At 46.6% G+C, this 22,119-nt stretch overlaps 1 protein-coding gene across 2 annotated transcripts in view; it reads left to right on the forward strand.

Moving 5' to 3' along the window:
* Positions 1-19,444, forward strand: part of LARP4B (La ribonucleoprotein 4B) — an 86,578-nt gene extending 67,134 nt beyond the window's left edge. For both annotated transcript variants that reach the window (XM_024742715.1, XM_024742714.1), the window contains exons 8-18: positions 128-231; positions 1,591-1,701; positions 2,901-2,954; positions 3,037-3,246; positions 7,106-7,212; positions 7,767-8,018; positions 9,339-9,384; positions 12,019-12,183; positions 14,496-14,614; positions 14,718-14,826; positions 15,906-19,444. In XM_024742715.1, the coding sequence (XP_024598483.1) occupies positions 128-231; positions 1,591-1,701; positions 2,901-2,954; positions 3,037-3,246; positions 7,106-7,212; positions 7,767-8,018; positions 9,339-9,384; positions 12,019-12,183; positions 14,496-14,614; positions 14,718-14,826; positions 15,906-16,178 (1,550 nt within the window). In that variant the 3' untranslated portion in view covers positions 16,179-19,444. The remainder of the gene's footprint in view (positions 1-127; positions 232-1,590; positions 1,702-2,900; positions 2,955-3,036; positions 3,247-7,105; positions 7,213-7,766; positions 8,019-9,338; positions 9,385-12,018; positions 12,184-14,495; positions 14,615-14,717; positions 14,827-15,905) is intronic.
* Positions 19,445-22,119: the final 2,675 nt, after the last annotated feature.

The following is a 22,119-nucleotide window of genomic DNA, read 5'->3' on the forward strand; positions in this document are numbered from 1 at the left end:
TTCTTTAACGCGTCTGGCGATGTAGTCTAACACGTCCCGCTAGAGTATCTACGTTAGGTCACGATGTAGTGCAAATGGTTGATTTGTTTTAGTATTTGTGTATCATCCATATCTCTTCTCTTTACAGCTTTACCTTTAGTCCAAGTGGATGAGAAGGGAGAAAAAGTAAGGCCAAATCAGAATCGTTGCATAGTAATATTACGTGAAATACCTGAATCCACCCCTGTAGAAGTAAGTCATTTCTCCTCTGAAGGAAACTTGGACTTTTTTGGGTGGGTTTTTTGTTTGTTTCTGTGGTTTTTGGAAGATGTATTTTAAAGCAGAAATACGTACAGTAACACTTTTTCCCCAAGATTTACACACTCTGATAGTTACAGTGTGATTCATTTGTAAGAGTGGTTCTCAAACTTTTTGGTCTCAGGACTCCATTACACATTTCACGCTGAAAAAAGTAGTGAGAGTTTATGGTAACTTCAGTATTTAGAAGTTAGAAAGAGAAAAGGTTTAAATATTTATTCATTTTAAAATAAGAATAGTAAACCAGCAAGTTGAGACAGAGAACATATTTTTATGTTAAATCACTTTCCAAAACAAATTTTCACGATGAGAAGGATGCAGTGAACACCAGTGTGACCTGTGCTTGATTTGAGCCGACGTGCCAGTATTGGTGCATTTCTGGGTTTAATTTGACTGGTTGATTTTTTCATTATAAGTCATATTTTTCTATTTCTTTGTGCGCCTTGCAAATTTTGAATGGATGCCAGGCATTTTGGATTTTATTTTATTGGGTACAGAGTGTTTTTGTACTCCTTTCTGTGCATGTTCTTGAGCTCTGTTTCGAGGCTCAGTTAAGTGACTTGGAACTGGTGGAAGCAGACTGGCCTCCCCCTGGGGCGGTGCTTCCTGAGAGCTCCACCTGATGTCCTGAGTTAGGATTGTTTTCCACTCAGGCTGGTGGAGATACTCCCCGATCCCAGAGAGCTCTAGGGGAAACCTCTCATCACCAGGTTGCTGTTTCTGCAGCTTTGGGCTGGGCCTGTGCCCACCCTCCTGGCACCACGGCCTGGAAGCCCCATATGTGAGTCAGGCACTCCAGGACCTGTCTGTACCTGTCCCTCTCAGGGATTGCTGTCTTGCATGGCCCGAGGTCCACTGTCTGAAAAATGCTATTTCATATATTTTGTCTTTTGTTTGTAATTATTTCATATGGGAGGGTAAATGTAGTCCATCTTGGCTGGAAGCAAAAGGCCAGCTAATTTTTAGATTTCTTAAATTACCTTTCTCTGCCTCCAAATTGTGTAGTTATTGGCTACTGGTAAAATAAAATATTTTCCTATTAATTTAGTTTCGGGTCTCTTAGGGGTCAGGAAAGCTGTCAGTGGGTTGTGAATTTTATTTCCTGTGACAATGGGATCCTAATTCTGGAAGCCGCACTGAACTCCTCAGCCACCTTGAGAGAGGGCCCTGGACTTCGGTGTGCTGGGGTTGTCTTCTAGGCATCTGTCCTTAAGAGTGGGCACCGTGTTTCTTTGGTGAGGACAAACAATGGCATAGTTGAGAATTAATTCCTAACCTCTCTGTTTTCTGTAGGAAGTAGAAGCACTATTTAAAGGAGATAACTTACCAAGATTTATAAACTGTGAATTTGCCTATAATGATAATTGGTTTATTACATTTGAAACAGAAGCAGATGCACAACAGGTAAGCTCTTCCTCCCCTTACCTCCCACCCTGTTCTGCCACAAAGGACAGAGTTTACCAGTACTTAGCAGTCAGTACATAGTGGGACTAAACGTGGGCATGGAGATTACGATCACATGTGGTGTTGAGTGTGAACATAAGGTGCAGGGAAATCAGGTTGAAGAAACCTAAAAAGGTGTATGTGTAGACAGTTTTGTAGTGATGTGAAAAGCATAGACGTTATTTTCTAAGGACATGTAAGACAGGCAGCCTAGGAAAACTGGTTCTTTTCTTATCTCTGTACAGATAAAGGTTTTAATATTTGGAAAAGTGTTTGGGAAGTTTGAACCTAATTCTAACTTTCCCTGGGCAGCCTTGTATTACAAGGTGCTTGAAAAGGCATTGAGAAGCTCTGTGAGAGGCATGGAGTTCAGACGGCTCCCTGCCCTTGAAGGAAGCATCATATTCATGGGAAACTCTAGCCTGTGTGAAGGAATGGCAGTAGAGTGTGAGGCGTTAACACGTTTGAGGCTGCTGTGGGTTCAGAAGAGAGAAATGAGAATCTGAAAGATGGGTCTTAACTGGATGGAAGGGAAAGAAGGACTAGGAGGAGCAAGGTGATGGGAGGTGAGAAAAGGCAGGTCTGTGGGGCAGGTGCAAGCCCCCCTTACCTGAGTGGGGAATATGGCCTGAGGCTGAGTCACATGGGTCAGAGCCTTTGGAGTTATGTAGGAGAATTTGGAGCAGAATCAGGAGCTTCACAAATAATGACTTTTGAATATTGCGATCCTAATCCTTTCATTTCCTAAACTGTAATTCCAAGTTCATATTGGGGTTATTACTAGGACCTTGGTATCCATTGTTTTCCCAGGTAAGGATTCTTAGCCTATGATCTGTGAGATGCTTTTATGGTTTCTATTAACACTTACAAAATTGTATACAAATACTGTCATAAGAATTTTTTTCCTTTTTTTTCTTTTTTATTGATGTATAGTCAATTTACAATATTACATTAATGAGAATTTTGGATAGGGGCTCCATAGCTCTTATCAGGATCTTTTAAGGAATCTGGGGGGACCCAAAAAGGTTAAGAATCACTGTGCTAGGTCCTATCCACCATATTTTAACTATATAATTGCTTATTTGAGGTGCTGAATTAATTATAGGTTCATCTTATTTATAAAATTAACACAATGGTGTTATGAATGATTTTGTCTTCAGGCTTACAAATATCTGCGAGAAGAAGTCAAAACTTTTCAAGGAAAACCAATTAAGGTAAGCAAGACCATTGGTTATACTTTATCTGCAAACCAGTGTCCTTAAGTGTTCTAAGAGAAACTTACATGTTTTCAAACAGGCACGGATAAAAGCGAAGGCAATAGCTATAAACACATTTTTGCCAAAGAATGGCTTTAGACCTCTGGACATGAGCCTCTACACACAGCAGCGCTACACCGCATCGTTTTACTTACCTCCAGTCTACAGCCCCCAGCAGCAGTTTCCTCTCTACAGCCTGATCGCCCCCCAGACATGGTCAGCAACACATAGCTATCTTGATCCGCCCTTGGTGAGTCCTGGCTTCACTGGAGCTTCTATGACAACAACCCTGTGGCAGACACTGGGTGCTTTAGAGAATAAGATCTTCCTCTAACAGGGGAAACCAGTACGGATGCCGTTTGCCATAGTAAAACAGGCCTTCAAGTTCTCTGGTGGATTTTCAGTTTAACTGAGAGATAAATATGGAACTGTGTAAAATTTTAAAAACCTTTCCAATAATGAGATCCCGATCCTTTGCCTGGTTTGCCTCCCGTCCTGTCTAGCATTTCCTTTCCTAAGCTGTGTAATCCCTAGAAAAACCCAAAATGTGATTACGAGTTGTAGGCTAGCCGGGGTCCTTCTGAGCACAGAGGGGAACCCAACGGGACATGGTTTGAAGGAGAAAAGGGTGTTTAATAGGCTTCTAACAATCCAGGACAAGTGGAAGACATATAGACAGGCCTCGTTTTATTGCGCTCTGCAGGTACTCCGTTTTTTTGGTTTTCTTTTTTTTACAAATTGCACGTTTTGGCAACCCTGCATTGAGCAAGTCTTTTGGTGCCATTTTTCCAACAGTGTTTGCTCACTTTGTGCCTCTGTGTCACATTTGGTAATTCTCACAGTATTTCAAACTTTTTCATTATAATTATATTTGTCATGGTAATCGGTCATCAGTGATCTTAGACTCACTGAAGGCTCAGAGGATGATTAGCAGTTTTAGCAATAAAGTATTTTTTCATTAAGGTGTGTACATTGTTTTTGTAAGGTATAATACTTTTGTACACTTAGACAATAGGATAGTGTAAACATAATTTTCATGCTCACTGGGAAACCAAAAAGTTTGTGTGACTTGCTTTATTGCAACATTTGCTTTATTGCTGGAACTGAACCCATGGTATCTCTGAGGTCTGCCTGTACTGTCTTATAAGCTTTATTTCTCACACCAGCCCTACAGCTGGCTGGAGTGATTGATTTTTACAGATTTTGGCCTGTTTAAGGCCTGTGGTTAGACTCGATAGATGTGTAATGGATCCATCACTTTTCTCCAGCTGTGCTGCTGTAGATGTTAGCGTGATTGGCGGGCCATGTCTGGCGATTGCAGGAGTCTGATGGAGCGGGATATGAGAATCAGGGCTGCTCTGTGGAGGGTGGGCCATGGGGAGAGTTGTGGTCAAAGAGCAGGAACTGAGTAACCCTGAAGGTATGGCTGTGGCCAAGTCTGGGGATAGTTGGGACCACTGATGATGAGAGGGCAGGCGTGGGGGAGGGAGCATTGGTGCACCTGGGTACCTGGTGCCTGTTTTGCACAGAATGTCAAGATGCGTGTCCAGGAAAGACACATGTTGGACAGGCGACAATTGTGTGACTCTCTGAGTATTTCTGAGCTAAAGCAGAAGCTGAAGCAGGGACTGGGAGGGGAGGTTGGTAAGGTCTGTCAGGGCCAGACCGTCCAGGCCTTGAGTGTGTCCTGAGGCATGAGGGCCAGGAGGATGGATGGGGATGAGGGACAGCCCTCAGGAGCCCAGGGCCAGTGTGGGACGAGAGCAGTGAGCACACAAGGTAGCGCTCCGTCTCTGTTGAGTGAATCCTTATGGTAAGAAAACACACTGCTGTTTTGAAATCCTCACCGCGTTCCGTGGAAGTGTACCGAGAGCCATGTAGTTAATGTATCGTGAGCAAGGAAATCTTCAAGGGGAATAGCATCCGTCAATTCTTGGTTGAATGATTCCTCCAAAGGAGTCTCACTGCTGTGCTTGTTTTTCTAATCTCTCTTAATCGTATTTGTCCCTGTCCCAAGTGGGGGCCCTCACTTCCTGGGTGGTAGTCTGGCCGTGCAGCTGGTTCCTTTGATCTGGCTGGGCCGCGTGAGGCCCATTGTAAAACAGACTGCGTCATTTTGAGCAGAAGTGACAAGATGAGGCCTGTTAATTCTCAGCAAGTTGTGTTAAATTACTGTGTTAGCAACCAATTTATTTTTAAACTCTTGAGCAAAATTACTTAAATACCAGGGTTTACATGTAAAATTACAGGTATGAAATGATTCGTCTCAATTGTTCTTATCATGATTTACGATCTTCAAACTCTGGTTCTGGTGTGATAGATGTATTTCTGAATATATGGTAGTTCCTCAGAAGAGCTTTGGAGATCTTAACACAGTTTTTTGGAGGTTTTTTCTTGCTGCTTTTTAATTTATTTTTGGCTGCATTGGGTCTTCGTTGCTGCGCGCGGGCTTTCCCTAGTTGTGACGAGCAGGGGCTACTCTTCATTGCTGTGTGCAGGCTTCTCATTGTGGAGGCTTCTCTTGTTACTGAGCACAGGCTCTAGGTGCATGGGCTTCAGTAGTTGCGGCTCACGGGCTTAGTTGCTCCGCGGCATGTGGGATCTTCCCGGACCAGGGATCAAACCCGTGTCCCCTGCATTGGCAGGCAGATTCTTAAGCACTGTGCCACCAGGGAAGTCCCTAACACGGTTTTTTTTTTAATAAATTTATTTATTTACTTATTTATTTATTAATTTTTGGCTGCATTGGGTCTTCGTTGCTGTGCTCGGGCTTTCTCTAGTTGCAGCGAGCGGGAGCTACTCTTCGTTGCAGTGCTCAGGCTTCTTATTGTGGTGGCTTCTCTTGTTGTGGAGCACAGGCTCTAGGCGTGCAAGCTTCAGTAATTGTGCCACGTGGGCTCAGTGGTTGTGGCTCTTGGGCTCTGGAGCACAGACTCAGTAGTTGTGGTACACAGGCTTAGTTGCTCTGTGGCATGTGAGATCTTCCTGGACCAGGGCTCAAACCTTTGTCCCCTGCATTGGCAGGCAGATTCTTAAGCACTGTGCCACCAGGGAAGTCCCTAACACGGTTTTAACTGCATCTTTCTCCCTCAGCATTTCCCTTTTATTGCTTTCATTTTCTTTTTCAAAATTTGGAATGATTTGTTTTGGTCTTAAGCTGTTTTTAATCATCCTATTACAGCTTTTGGTTAGCTCTAGTCAAGAGGAATTGCCGGCTTTTTGTCTTTTCCTTTTCCCCAAACAAGGAGTGGCCTATTTGTATCTCTCAATTTAGTGAAAATGTAAGGTCGGAACTGGATGGCACCAAGGAGTTAAATGCCTTTGAATCCATCAGGGAATGTTGTTTATACAGAAATTGTGTGAAACCACATGTTCAGAATCCAGAAAACAGGAGTGATCGCTCTTTTCATGATTTTTAAAAACTATTTCAACACTAAGTTCTATCTTTTTTTTGTTGTGACTAGATTTTTTAGTAGTTGGCTGATATTTAAAATTCTGTACTTAATTTTTTTAATGTTTTAAGATTATATTTAGGATTGTATCTTTTAAGGGCACTGTGACCCTGTTTAATTTTCTTCTGACATATATGTCAGTATATGTTTATGAAGTATATCCCCATAAATTGTGACTTGGGACATAATTGTTAATGACCTGAAAATATCGTGATACTCAGCAAGACTTGCATGCAGGTGAGGCTAAAAGGGCACTCTCAAAGGCTGTGATTGTGAAATAGATCCCTAAATGCCCCCAAGATTGAGAGCTTTGATGGATTTTATTGAAGTCATCAGGAATGAAGAGTTGTTGACTTGATGTCGGCACATCGTGGGTGTCAGTCCGGGCACTGGGCTGAGAGTGTGGGATCGCGTGCTCAGCCTGTACTCAGCACCGGGCGAGGCGGGGTGGGGGCAGACGCTTCTCTCCACACGTGTGAGGCGGCTTCCTCATGGGGCTGTTGTGAGGTCTCGGCCCCAGCCTGGATCAAGAAGTCTTGGCCATTAGCAGTAGTCCTACCCAGTGCTCTTCTCCACGGCAAGCACTGCAAGTATGACATGGAATGTCAGCGACCAGTGTTAACCAGCCTGAAGTCTGTTTGTTTTTAATGAATCTAGGTAACGCCATTTCCAAATACTGGATTTATAAATGGGTTCACGTCTCCAGCCTTCAAACCTGCAGCATCTCCTCTGACTTCACTCAGACAATACCCTCCAAGGAGCAGGCAAGTCCCGTGAGGGGTTGAAAGGCTGCTATTTCCCCAGGGTTTGTAACAAGAGGTCGCTGCCACATTGTATATTTTCAAAGCAAAGCAAAAGCAAATGTGTTAAACCTCCGTCATTCTCACCATTTGGGTGAGTCACACTAAGTGAAGAGGCTGTTCTGTGCTGGCTAATGGTAGATTTGACCACCAGTAATGTCCACCAGGAGTAAAACGACTCAAGGTGTGGAATTCCATTCTGTGAGCATTAAAGCCTGAAATGCGTGTTGCAACGCCTACGTAGAGGGTAGACTCGTGAGACAAAGGCTTCTGGGACAGCTTGCATCTGCATGTGCCTGCTTTTAATTTAGACCTGGGCTACAGCCCAGCAGAACGTCCATACTGCATTTAGATTTGCATTATCAGACATATTATGAACTAACTATTCTAAGTAACATTTTTAATATTTTTCCTAAAAAGAAAGCACATTTTAGCTTAGCCATTTCTGCATTAGCATGCTCTTTTCATAATGCCATGATCATTTTAGAACTGAGCGTATACAAACATTTTATTTACAGGAATCCTAGTAAATCTCATCTGCGCCATGCCATTCCCAGTGCAGAGAGAGGGCCCGGGCTGTTAGAAAGTCCTTCGATATTTAACTTCACTGCGGACCGGTTGATGAACGGTGTGCGGAGCCCACAAACGAGGCAGACGGGTCAGCCTCGAGCTCGGCTACAGAACCCTCCAGTCTACGCCAAGAGAGACGCGGGGCCCGGGCGGGTGGAACAGAGCAGCCTCGAGTCCTCTCCGGGCTTAGGTAGAGGGAGGTGAGTGTTCACAATTTCATTTGGACAGGTACTGTGTACTTAGAAACTATTCGTAGTGTCAGATTCCATTAATTCAGATGTGTTTTATAGTCATTATTTTCAAGTCCATCACAGAAAATCAAATGGAAGGCTGTAACCATCCAAGGTTTTATATAATTACTCAGGGGTGTTACTTTTAGAGCAGAGACTTGACCAGTTCCATCTTTGTGGTAACAGGACACTGTTCAGTGGGAACTGAGGGTGGGCCAGGCTGCCTTGGGTCACAGTCATTATGTGTGGAGAGCTGAACGGACAAAGCGTATCTAGCGTGGGCTCAGCCTCCATAAGCTTTTCCTGTTGTAAACCCACTTTGAAACCTGTAAGTGAAGACTGCTTTTCTGAGTATTATGTACGGAGGACATGGTCTGCCTCCAGGAGCTCCTTCTGGAGGGGGGTGTGTGCTCCCGGTGCGGTGGGAGCGGGAGGGACCCCATGCGGCTCCGTCTTCGCAGTCAGGCCTTGCTGGGCCCATCAGGGGTGGAATTGGTCAAGATTATTTCTAAATTCCTTTTCAACTTACATAATACGGGCCCTTAGGGAGTCTTTGCGTTCAGCTGAAATGACAAAGGGTAAATAAATAAAAATGAAATTATAAATGGGAATTAATGTGTGAACTGTTAGGCCACGGAAGCCCGTCCGGGCAGTGAAGTGTCTTGGTGCCTTTGGGCCTGCCGTGACATCCACTAAGTAGGTGGGGTTGTTGCTGCGGTTTAAGCTGCTGTGCAGGGAACGGCGCCAATGCTGGCGGGTCAGACTCTGGATGTTGGAAATGTGCCTCAGGAACTGTGGAGTGGAAGGCTGGCAGATGGGGAAAGGAAGTGCTTGGCGCTCAGAAACCCCATGTGGTTCACTGGAGTGAGGGCCAGGGGTGCAGGAGTGGACTAGGCTACTTGGGAGCTTTTCCTTTTGATGATAAATTGGATAGATTGTCATTACCATTTTTTAACAATTCACCTTTATAGCTCAGTGTCACACTTTACATATCTTGCCACTCCAACTGAATGGATATTCAAATGTTCATATCATAACAAAAATTCTAAATGGGAAAATTCCTTCAATAAATATTTTCTTTTATTTACCTATCTAGACCTCAATTTTACTTCTTTACTATAAATTTTTTTTTGTTTTGCTTACACTTCTTAAGGTTGGGATTTTAAAATCAAAAGTCTCTATAAAAGATTACAAAGTTATGAAGACTGAATGTGTCTGCACATACTGTGCTCAGTGAAATTATGTTTCAAATGGGAAAAGTTAACAGTCTTCTGCTTTCCTCTCCTCTAGGAAAAATTCCTTTGGTTACCGGAAGAAACGGGAGGAGAAGTTCACAGTGAGTACATCAGGCCTGTGCCACTTTCACAAGATGTTTAAACCTAGCTTACACTAAACAAACCTGAGATTTAATTAAGATGTGAGAAGGAGCTTTTCAAAAGAGATTTTCTCGTAATGTGGTGTCCGCTAGGTGATAATAGACCTTGTTTTGATGCTCTAAAGAGGAGGTGGTGGTGGCTGGTTTCCTGAGGAACTGCTGGCACCTGTGTGTCCTATGCGGCACATAGGTGCACCCAGGAGTGCATCATGCATATATGTGGTCTGTTTACACTTGTCCAGATGAGTGCTTTCTGTGTGGGTGACCAGGTAGTGTACTTTGAAATTACCGGAATCACGAGAGTGGACAAGCAGAATAAACTTCTCTCACGTAGGAATTAGCTCATCAGTATTTTTCATTCAAAATATTTTACTCTGTATCCACTGTGTAGAAAGCATTGTTGATTTTTGCTGCATGTAACTTACGGTCAGGACAAACCCAAAATAAGTGATGGGTTTATGTGAGTGGTAAGTAAGTATAGGAGATGTGGTTGTGTCTGCTTAGGGTGATTGACCAGCTCCCCCTCTGGGTGGTGCTCTGCAGGGCTCTGATGAGGGGAGAGCGTGGGCGGTGTGCATGTAGACGTGGGCTCTCGTAGAGCTCCACATTCAGGGCCTGGAAAAGGCCTTGAGACAGTTCTTGGTCTGGACCCCAAGCCATTGAGTGTGTACATTCTTATTACTGTATTTGCCTAGAACTTAGAAAGTGCAAATTGGTAGTAAATGAACACCCTAATTTTACCATGTTGGTCAGTTCAGTCTAGTTTTTGGTGACCCTATGGTAAGGCAGTTTATATCAGTTAGTTCCAGTTGGAATGCATGAATTCCTGTTATTTGGACTAACAAGACAGGCATCTGACTATCTCTTCAGGTACTAGTTACCCTGCAGGAATCATTGCCCCCAGTCACTGCATTACCTGCAAAGGTGAAATGTTTTCCTATTGCCATTTCCATTTCATTCTGTTCTGTGTTCCTGATCTGCGTGTTCATACCTGGAACCACTCAGATGCCCACACATGTGGCTCAGGTGTGTGTACTCGACAGTGAGCCCATTGCTGCACTGGGTGTTCTGAACACCTGAGAAGCTTGGGGGCAGGTCGCAGATGTGTGAGCAGGTGGCCTGGCCACGCCCTCGGGACCAGGGCTTGACATTCATGCCTTGCCTTAAGCCATTCAGACCCTAAAAACGTTAAACATTGCCTCTTTTCTTCCTGAAAGTTGATACTTAGTCAATTTTTTGTCAGGTCTTTATTCCTAGAAACGCTTATCTTCTGAAAAGCTGGGTTCACCTCAGAAACATGCAGATGTTTAAAATAAAGCCTCTAAAAATTGTTTTGAGATGAGCATAACCTAGAGCATGCTGAACTACAGGGCACGCTGTAGCCACATGGCTACCTGTGCAGCCTGGTTCAGAGGGCACACACACGAGCAAGGTAGGCAGCCCTGAGACACCTACGCCAAGGAGAAGACATGCAGCAGGAGGCCCAAAGGAGAGGTGGGCTGTGCTCAGCGTGGATCCGATTTCATCCTTAACCTGCTCTCACTTGAGCTGTAACAGATCTTCTGTAGATTTTACTTGTGTAGGGATAATCTTCCAGTTGGTATAAGTTTCTGGGAAATCTTGGCCTTTCAAGTTAAGTGAGCCCCACGAGAGCATTGCTTCCAGTCCAAGTAGCCCACCATTCAACTAAAAATGCCTGTGTTCTACCTAATACAAACTCATTTCCCCGTTCTGTTCCTTGTCTGTTTCAGCCAAGGAACTGGATGTTACAGAATGACTCCTACCTAGCAGGTTGACTAAAAGTGTTTCAATAAAAGTATATCACTGCCTTTCTTCTGAGACTCCTGCCTTTCTCTTTGGCTTATAAGTTTTACTTGGGTATTATTTTGCTGAGTTTACTTACTTTTTTGAAGTCAGGGAATGTGATAACAGTCTCATATTAAATCATGCTTTTACATACTGATCTAAAAATATAAGGTGTTTCAGTAAGTTAATTTTCAGGTAACTGAAGCCCCTCCCTTTTAAAAATAGAAGGTGTTTCAGTAAGTTAATTTTCAGATAACTGAAGCCCCCTCCCTTTTTTGTTAAACTTTTTTTAATGGAAATCTTTGTGAAATTTTTTACGTAAGTTGTACAGAGTTGAGAGAGTGGCTTTTGTTTTCTTTTACTTTCTCTTTTATGACTTAGATCACAGACTCTGCTGCGATAACACAAAACTTGTCTGGAGGTGAATAAGTTTAATGTCGAGACTTAGGCTCTTGTGCGTCTGTCACTTTGCTGTGCCCCACTGGTCTCTGTCGGCTGCTGGGGGTCTGGGTGTCGTACACACGCAGCTCTTACTGGCGTGTTTGACCGTGGCCAGGAGCAGCCCTGAGGTTTCGTCTTTTCAGCTCTGCTCTCATGGTCGAAGTTGCCTGACAGATGACCTTTGATAGGTGACCAAGTCGGCGGGGTTGGATTGGCCATCCGTTTCTCCAGACAGGTGTGGACCTTCGAAGACTAGGGAGCGAGTGTTTGCATCGCTCACCTGCGGTATTTCTGAGCCCCTCCTACCCAGCCGCCCCAGGGCGACTCCACGGTGTTCTTCTCTTTCAGAGGAGTCAGACTCAGTCTCCAACACCACCCAGGCCGCCCTCCCCGAGCTTTGAATTAGGCCTCTCCAGCTTCCCCCCACTGCCTGGGGCGGCGGGGCATTTGAAGACGGAGGACTTGTTTGAGAACAGGCTGTCTGGCTTGCTCACAGGATCGTCCAAAGAAAGGGTAAGCTATCCCAAGCCTGATGCTCACTCACCGCTGGCGTCCCGCTCTTTACATGTGTGCTTTTTTCACATGCGGAAGAGGTTTATGAGGATAAGTGATTGCAGAGGCCACATAGGTTTTGAGTGGTACGGTCAGAGGTGGAGCCCTGCACTGGTGTGCTGTACAGACACTCACTCACCCAGAAACTCAGGTTGCATTTTTATTCTTGCTATTCACGATCTGCTTTTATTTTACAAGTCAGCAGAATAAAAAAGAAAAATCTGAATTATACCAGAAGTAACATGTTTTTAATAATCTACATGAATAACCAGAAGCCCAGAGCAACTTTATATTACGGGTGGCTGTCGTCGAGCTCTGTGGTATTCATGCCTCTGCAGTGATTACATCCCGGGAATCAGCAAGTGCTGCAAGAGCCTGGGGGCTCCCCGTGGCCCTGCTGCAGTCGACAAGCAGACCAGGGCAGAGGTGGCCAGAATGCCTCATCCAGCGCCTGCTGAGTTCTCACCCTGGCGCTCCACCACGGCCACCCACCGTGTCTTTCTCCAGTGGGAACCCACCCACCAGCACCCTGCCTACTGCTCGAAGACCTAAGGAGTCAGAACCCCTGGCCTCTGGGTTGGGGAAGGCACTGCCCTGCAGACCGTGTCCAGACCGTCTACACCTGCAGAGCCCCCACAGGGGTGGGGTCGCCCCTCAGTACCAGGCGGGGTCATGGTGGGATTTATAAAGCCAGGTCTTTAGTTGTCTTCATACTAGTGTGTGGTTACTGCTCCCATTTTTAGCCTTCAAGGTTGAGAGGATTCCAAGACCCTGTATTTTGGAGAGAGAAGCACTTATTAAATGTGACATGTCTTGTGCGTTATTGTCAGTCTTAAATTCTGAGTTATCAGTGCCCCATGGAATGATGTTAGAGACCCTGAGTCCTGGCTTCACCCTGACCTTACTCCCCTTGGGGATGGGCAGGGGAAGAGAACAAGCAGGCCTCCACCCCATTTCAAAAACAGTATTTTGTTGTTGTTGTTTTTAATTTTTACTGTTTTTTACATTGTGATTTTGTGTAAAATCTATTTTGAAGAGAGAATTGCTACTTTTTTTTTTTTTTGCGGTACGCGGGCCTCTCCCGTTGCGGAGCACAGGCTCCAGACTCGCAGGCTCAGCGGCCATGGCTCACACGGGCCCAGGCGCTCCACGGCATGTGGGAGCTTCCCGGGCTGGGGCACGAACCTGTGTCCCCTGCATCGGCAGCCGGACGCTCAACCACTGCGCCACCAGGGAAGCCCGAGAATTGCTACTTTTAAGAAGCCTGAGCCCAATTCCAAGTGGAAGAGACTGTGTCCCTGCTTCTTGGTGAAGTGCTCGGCGGCTCTGTGGGGCCCTAGGAGGCCTCCGACGGGAGGGGGGCGGTCTCGGGCGTGCTCTGGACGTGAGGGAGCTTTTACAAGGAGGAGGTGTTTTCCATGCCTGTGTTTCCACCAGCCTTGAGCACAAAATCGTGAGAGGTGATGGTTCTCAGGGGCCCCATGTCTCCATCACCACCACCCTCGCCCCATGGTGGGGGGCAGTGCTATTCCCTCCATCTCACTCCCTCCAGAACCTCTTACTTCTGAACTTTTTATCTGCTTTGAAAAGTGAGATTTTGAGAAAACGCTTGTTTGCAGTTAGTCTCCCTTCCAGTTCTTTATTTGCTCTGCTGCCTTTTTTTTTTTTTGTTAATTAACAGAAGGCTACATGTGTGAGTGGTTACTGCTCATGGGGCTGGCATTCTCCAGGTGTTTGCCTTAAACAGACTAAGCCTCAGTTTCGTTCCCTGTTAAATCAGGAGAGTTAACACACTGCTTTCAGGGGCTGCTGGTGAATTCAGGTGGGAACTGATGTCAGCACCTGCACCCCTCAAGGCACTCAGGTTTATTGGGATGGAGCTGTAACCTTGTTGGTTTTCCCTGTAAAAACGGGTGAGCCGTACTGGATTGTGCTGGGGACTCTACATTCACAGATCACGTGCCAGGCGGTGCTGGGCACTGGGGTGTCAGATGGGTGGAGGTTTCAGTACCTGTTCAGGTGGGAAAGCAGGCTTGCAGGCAATCGTGCTCATGCACAGAGGGAGGCCTCAGATCGGTGAGATGTCTGCCAAGAGGAAGGGGAGACCGGGGGCTGCTTCCCGGCCACAGTGTGTCCAGTTGTACTCCGGGCTGGCCCACCCTTGCTCCCAGGAGGACGGCGAAGCCGGTACCATCGGTGTGTGTTTAAGATCATTGAGAAAGATCTGATGGACGTGCCTCTATGCGGTGATAAACTGTTTTTGATGGTTTCAGAGCCTGAACGCAGACGCAAGCACGAACACTCTCCCCACGGTGCCCCCCCGAGAGCCCTCAGTGCCCTGTGCCGTGTCCACAGCCTGCGAGCGTGCCCCCTCCCCTGCCCACCCGCCCGAGTAAGTCCACCTGCACCTGATGCCCGCACCCCGTGCTGTGCTCACTGCGGGGCTGCCCGCGGGGCCCGGATGTTCACGTGTCTGCCTGGTGGCGTCTTTCCAGGGATCCCAAGGTGGTGGAGAAGCAGAAGGAAACCCCGAGTGTGGACAGACCTCCTCCCACCCTGAGCACGACTGCAAGTAAATCGGTGCAGGTGGACGGCGCCGTCTCGGTATGTCGGGGGCAAGGATGTGGAGGGGCTCCCTGGAGCAGTGGCCGCCTGTGTGCACACTGCGCTTTCTGTGCAGGGTACCCTGGGCATTTGCTGATGATTGTAACTAACCGATCTGGCTGTTCGTCGTCCCTGCAGCCGTGGGTCATCTTGTTCAGGGTCAGTAGAGTGAGGTTGTCGCCCGAGGAGCCACAGCTTCCAGTTCCTGTGCCCCTAGGACTTAGGGTGGTCCAAGGGTGCATCAGAGGGACGCCCACCTCCCACCCGCCCGGGTCCACACAGGCCTACCGCCAGCTCCTCTTCCTCTCTCCTCCCCTGGGCGCTCAGTCCAGCTTTTTAAATTCTGATTTGTGTTGTCCCTAGTTTGATCTTGGGTGGGCCTTTATCGTTTAGATTTGGGAGTTAAACCCTTATTGTCTGCTAGGTTGAATCTTTAAAGAAAACTTTTTTATAGGTTAAAATTATTTTTAAGTTACAAATGGTTGATGGAGGTGACAGCCTTCTAAATGTCCTCATCTGTCATTTAGCCTTCATGCTTCCACTTACCTGAAAACCCTACTTTTTTGTTGTTGTTACCTCTGACTTTCCTGCAACCACACCTCCAGCCCTCTGTAGTTTGCAGTGTGTACAAATGCTTTGCAGAGACAGCTGTTGAAGGTCACCCATAAGTGACAGCCGGACCTCTTCCTGGGTCCAGGAGGCCTGCTCTGTGCCGAGGCAGATTGTCTGGCAGGGAGAGCAGATGCTGCTTCTGTGTTTTTCTAGGGTGTCTGCTGTCTGCCGCCTTTCAGGCTCGTATGTGGCTCAGAAGTGATTACAGGCCAGAGGCTGGAAAGAGTTCAGTCGGCACTTTTCATCTCCATGCCTTTTCTAGTTTTAACCATTTTTACAAGATATTTCTAGAGTATCTTGGAGGGAAAGTTGTGCTGTAGGGGAACCTCAGTTGTTGAAATGTAGGAATTCTTTATTTAAAATAATTTTGAATGTGGTTACAGTTGAAACCTTTTTTTACGTCTACCTCAAGTGAACCTTATTTTCGCATGTTGTCATATAATCCCAGAGCTGTGTCTGTTTCCCAGGAATTGCGAAAACCCAGCTACGCAGAGATTTGTCAGAGGACGAATAGAGAGCCACCATCTTCCCCGTTGCAGCCCCAGAAAGAACAAAAGCCAAACACTGTTGGTTGTGGGAAGGAAGACAAGAAGCTCGCCGAGAGAGAGCCCTCTGCCCCCAAGTCCAGCCCAGGACCACCCAAAGACCAGAGGAGACCGCCAGGCCGCCGGCCCTCTCCCCCAGCCTCGGGGCGGCGTCTGCACAGAGAACAGAGCCCCCCACCCAGGTCCCCTCAGTGAGCGCCGAGGTCTGGGAGGGCTTCAAGGAGCTGAGGTCGCCACAACTAAGCACTGTCCTGCTCGGGATGTGAGTGAGCCGCTGGTTAGGAGCTTGCAGTGTAGAAGAGGCCTACAAGGTGCCTGCAAGTTATTTTTCTTCTATGAGTCGGATTTCCCCCCTCTTGAAAAAAATCTATTTTTCAGGATTTAATTAATATAAACCTTATTTTAGGTTGGTGCTTAACTGGAGGTGATGCATAAGTCTGATTTTTTTCAGGATAGAAAATGCATTTATCCTAACAAATTGATATTTTTTATTAAGCCTCCATGTGGCTATGAGTGCAAGCTATATATATATATAGTGAGTTTTTCTAAATTAAGCGGAACTATGCTACTTCATTTTTTAAAATAACTGGTTAGCAAGTGTGTATCTCTGAGATGTCCAGACTGCCGGGTGAGGCTGAGGACCGTGGAATTGAGGGCATGAGGCGATGCTGTGAGTGTATCTTGGGGAAGGGACGGGGTCCAATGGCGCCACACGCTGGCCTGGGAGTTGTCCTTTCATTCAGAAGCCTAGCAAGTGGTTCTAGCATTTTTTAAGTAGAGCCCATTTTTGGTCCACTGGGCAGAGTAACCCCGCAGAGCACCGAGAGTCCTGATGTCCTGCCAGCAAGTAACCAGCTCCTCACTCCAGTCTCAAGTGGCTGTTATGTAAGATAAACTCAAAGCACATTGTGAATAGAACTTAAATGGAACATAAACTTTGTTGCCCACTGACATGTTACCACGAAATTGTACCCTGATGTTTTGCTCCCGAGAGCAGGTGGGGAGGACATGGAGCCCGGCTCCCTCGTCTGCCCCAGTCTGCCCCACCTTACCCCTCCCGGGGTGCCTTTCCGAACCTCTGCACACGGCACACAGATCGTGGGAGAAGGTGTTTGTGGTGCCCTCTGGTGTTGGAGGATCCAAGTTCCTCTCTCTTTACCTCCAAGACAGGGTCTGTGATCCCTTCTCTAAGTGCTGCTCTCCAAGAACACGCATGCACTAAAGCTAGCAGTTGATAATAAACATAAATTATTTTGTTTTAAAATGCCTAAATTTTTTCTTTAAGTATTCTAAGCAGCAGACATTAAAATAAGAATATTTCCTGCTAAATGTAACCATACAGTTTATTCCACAAAATGTTATTTAACAAGACTAAGGTTTTTTCTTTTTAAAAAAGAGATTATTTCCATCCAATATTTAAAGACTTGAATTTTATTTAAACTTGAAAATGACTTTGCCTTAACTTTTGTATATGACAGCTTAGAGTTCCTGAGACCGGCCTGTGTTGGCGTGAGTGGGGTCTGCTGTCACGGTGTTACTGGGTAAGCACTGTAGGAAGAGCGAGCAGTCATGTTTGTAATTTACCTGGAAGATCTTACACAGTTGATCTTTTTTCAGACTGTTGAAAAATCCTGTAAATGCAAATAGTCGATACTGTATTAAATATGTGCACTTGGGCGTGTGTGCTTTGCTTGTACAGTTGTAAATAATCAGAACATATTAAAAAGGTACCCTAAAGAGAAAAAGCTGATAAAAATTGATATATTATAAATGTTGCTATTGACCTGGATGTAGATAAACTCAGTGTTGTGGTTTGAATATTATTTTAATTTGTTGAGGTTTTTTCTTTTTCTCTTATACTGGTATGCTGAACTGATTCTGCCTCTTTGCTGCTGTGAAAGGGAGATGGAAAGTTTTACTAAAACGTTCGAATATTTTCATGCTCTTCTTAAACATATGTAAGTATGTACTAATCACAGCTAATGTTGAAAGGGTTTTTGAGGTATAATCTGGAAAGTGGAAACTGGCAGGGTCTTCAAGTGAAAGTAAAAAATAATCTACTTAAAATTACAAATAGCTAATAGGCATAATCTGCCTGCCAGAGGAAAACAAGCCCATCTCCTTCAGAGCAGCGTCTTTATTCAAATACCTAGACACCCACACAGCATTCCTATCTGCAAATGCCTGTTAAAAGGAACAGGGGAATTAATTTCTTTGTAGTTTTGAAATTGCTGACTGAAAAAATCAGAAATAATTGACCTCTTACACCCAAACTAATGAGTACTGTAGAAGGAGCTGGAAAGGCCAGCTCTGAGCCCCCGGGATCCCATGACATGGCGGTCTCTGCTGGAGGAGGGAGCGATGCTGTCAGCACCATCCCCGAATCCCAAACCCTGTGCAGCCCAGACACTGGTTTTTAATAGTGGCAGATCCTTTCCCTGGAGGCAGGTGTGGGGGGCCAGCTGTGCTGTCCGCCCTTTGTGTGACCAGGGTGGAGCTGTGCGTGCAGCTGGGATGAAGGTGACCGTGACAGCAGCCGGGCCCAGCCAGGTAGCATGGCCGGCCGGGCACATGAGGCCTATGCTCCCGCAGCCGAGTTAAGACTTCACTCTGATGTGATTTTTATAGCATTTTTTTTTAATTAAGCAAGGGCGATATGCCAAAGAGCTATATAATGTCCCCCAACCTCCACCTTTCTGATATTCCTGAGGTTTTCCACTCACAGAAAAGCACAGGGGGTGCACAGTGGGAAGCTGTGGCACCAGCCCACGGGCAGCCCCGCCATGCACAGCTGGTGTCTGGCTTCGTCCGTGTAAAATATAACTCTTTCCTTTCCCCTGGCAGTACCTCAAGGTACAGAGTCAGAGACACAGCATCACAAATGGCATTTTAACTTGGACAATTGTGTGATGATACTTGTCATTTGGAGAGATAAGAATGAGAACCCAGCCCCGTTTCACCAAACATGAATTCAAGAAAAGTCGTTGATTTTTAAGAGTCCGTGTCATCATGTTTCTGATCAGGCCCTCTTGTAACTGCATCACTAGTTGTCACTAGTGGTGGCAAGAAACCTGTCAAGTTGCCACATGGTCAGGGCCACCACGGTGCCGTGTGGAGGCCAGTCTGGGGCCTCGCGGGCCTCAGGGGCAGGTACGACCCGTGTCTGCATCTGCGTCCGCGGGGAGCGGCGGACAATCGGCCTGAAGGAGCGGCCACGGCACCAGCTCGCAGGAGGGCAGTGACGCGGACGCCTCGCCAGGGCTTTTATTTCTGTTCTATTTCTTTTCATTAAGACTGGAATCAAGCTTATGTGTAAACTATTGGTAATTTAAGTTTCCTTTGTGTCATTCAGTGTAAAACTGTCTAATTTGAAAAAATGTAGGTTATGAAAAATAAAGATTTAGGCACTGTTTGGGTTTTCTTTTCATTTTTTTTTAATTAAAATTTTCTTCAAGAATGCACCTTTTTAAAAAAATAGTATTTTGTTTGAACCCATCTGTGTCGTGAGAATGAAATGCGGGTTCCGTCCACCCATGTTCGGATCGTAGCCCGAGTCGTCGCAGCAGGGGCACCATGCCCAGCAGCTCAGTTGTGGGCCTCCAGGGTCGGCCCTCAAGCCAGTGTTCATGAGGGCACAGTTTGTTAAATTTGAGGTTTACCACAGAAATAAGTATCCCTGTGTCGGGCTCTTGTTTCTCGTGTTAAATGGCAACGTCTCAGGAGACATCCCCATAAAGTCACCTGGGGTGGAGGTGGGGCCATCGTGTTCAGATCCTAAGTGAGCCTCAGAAACGGTGATGGACTTCACCCTAAATCAGGGTGACGCCAGCAGTGGTGGTTGGGCCTCCAGCATGTGTTACGTGTGATGGCTGGTCTGCCAGCTGGTGACTGACCCGCGCACCCCCTCCCCCGTGTTTCTACTTGGTTATCCTTCCCTTGTTGATGTGGGCTTCATTGTCTCTGGCTGTTCATTCTTTGTTACATGTTGCAGGTATTTCCTCTCAATCCCTACCAGCTGTCTAAACTCTATTTAGAGTAGCTTTTATCTTACAGTTTTTAATTATGTAGTAAAATTGACCCATCTTCTCCTTTACAGTTGAGTGTCTTGGTCTTGTTTATGAAGTCTCCCTACTCCAGAGCCATGAAGACAATCTCCCTTGATGAATACATGTGTCTTCAGCCCATGTGGAATTGATTGATGTGTGTGTGTGTGTGTGTTGTGTGTGTAGTCTGAGGTGAGAACCCAGTTTTACTTTTTGCCATGTGGAAACTTGCCTATTGAGTAGCTCATTACTCCTCCACTGATCCGTGTGCCACTCTTGTTACTTGGTGTTCCCTCCCACCTGCACAGGCAGCTTTTTCTAGCCCCTCTAGTCTGTGCCTCTGGGCTCATTTCTCTGCGGACACCGTGGAATTCCACTCACCCACCATTCTGCCTTCCTAGGAATTTCCTTCGTAGGACTCATCACAAAAATAATTCGATGTGCTCCCTGAAGGTGGGAATCAAGCCCGTCTCTGTCACCATTGTATCCCCTGGTCTCAGTACACTGTCTGCAACATAGTAGAGGCTCAATAAATACCTGTAAAGTTGATGAAGCATCTACTGACTGTGTTCTCCATGCACAGCCCTGGCATAGGAAATTGGGGGAGAAATGGGGTGATGTGTTGATTTGCCTTTTCCAGATAACTCTTCGCAAACTCAGTGGCTTGAAATGACAAGTCATACATCGGGACTGGCAGATGTACGCCCAGCTTGGCAGCTCTGCCAGCCCTCGACCCCTCTTGCTCCCAGGTGCGCGTCAGCCGCTCTGGGCCTGGCCGGGGACACACAGCTCGTGGCCATGTGTGTCGTCCGCGGGCCAGCCGAGGCGTGTTCTCTTGTGGCCGTGGAGTGGCACAGAGCTGAACCCCGAAGGACCCCAGATGTTTGCACCTCCCCCTCCACCAAGAAGTTGCAGTCATTGCATTCCGTTCCTTGGCACATGCATGTTTTTTTTTACTAACGTTAAAGCCCTCTGTTTATCTAAATCACTGGGTAAAACCAGCAGTCGGAGGAGCACCCCCAGCACCGAGGCAGCTGGGCCTGACAGGCCACTAGCGCCTCCTGATCCGGGTGAAGTGCTGGGCCACCTAGATTGAGGTGTGGGGGGCTCTTCCCCTTTACATACTGTGTTCCCAGTCCACCATGGGTGGTGGGTGGGGGAGATATGAGAAAGACGGCACTGCAGGAGGGTTTGGGGGTTTTAACAAGACTTCCCACAGTTCTCAGAGCTCGAGCGCCATGGAGCATGGCCAGCGTGGGTGCTCAGCTCAGTGGGCCTGGTCTGTGTCTTCCATGTCGGGGCTATGCCATCTGTGGGTCCCACTGAAGCTGAGGGAAAGGATGATCAGCAGGACCCACCAGGTTCAGGATGGTGTTACGGAGGAGGCCGTCTGGTACCGACCAGGGGAAGGGCTGTCATGGAAGGGGAGCCATGGGGCAGGGACGCAGCCATGGGCTGGATCGCCTGCGAGACCAGGGTCCACGGTGGTCAGACAACACGTTCTGTGTGATCAGTCCACTTACGTGTTAGGGCTTGTCTGTGACCCTGGATGTGGTCACCCTGGTGACTGTTCCACGGGTGCTTGAAAAGAACATGCACCAGATGCAGAGCTTGCTTGAGTGTGTAATGTGGGTCCAATCCTGGGGGGCGAGGTGCCGTCAAGTCCACACCCCAGCTGACATTCTGCCTGGTTCTCTCAGTCACATCCCTAACGAAAGTAACAGATTTGTCTTCCTGTGTTTCACTCTTTCTCATTCCCCTCAGTTTTTGCTTCGTGTATTTTGAAACTGTGTTGGGTGCCTGCACTCTTAGGATGGCTGTGTCTTCTTGGGGGTGTATCCTTTAATGTCAGTAATCTCCCTCTTGGTCCCCAGTAACTGTCTTTGCCCTCACGTTCTCCTGTATCTGACATTAATATACCCATTCCTGCTTTTCTTTTCCTTTATGTCTGGAGATGCACCTTTTCGCATCTTTACTTTCAACCTGCCTCTGCCGTCATATTTAGAGCGAGTCCCTTGTAAGCAGCATGTAGTTGGGTCTTGTTCTTCAATCCACTCGGCCAATCTCTGTCTGCTCACTAGTGTGTGCAGACC

This window comes from Neophocaena asiaeorientalis, unplaced genomic scaffold (assembly GCF_003031525.2).
Source record: "Neophocaena asiaeorientalis asiaeorientalis breed wild unplaced genomic scaffold, Neophocaena_asiaeorientalis_V1.1 scaffold155, whole genome shotgun sequence".
NCBI lineage: Eukaryota > Metazoa > Chordata > Mammalia > Artiodactyla > Phocoenidae > Neophocaena > Neophocaena asiaeorientalis.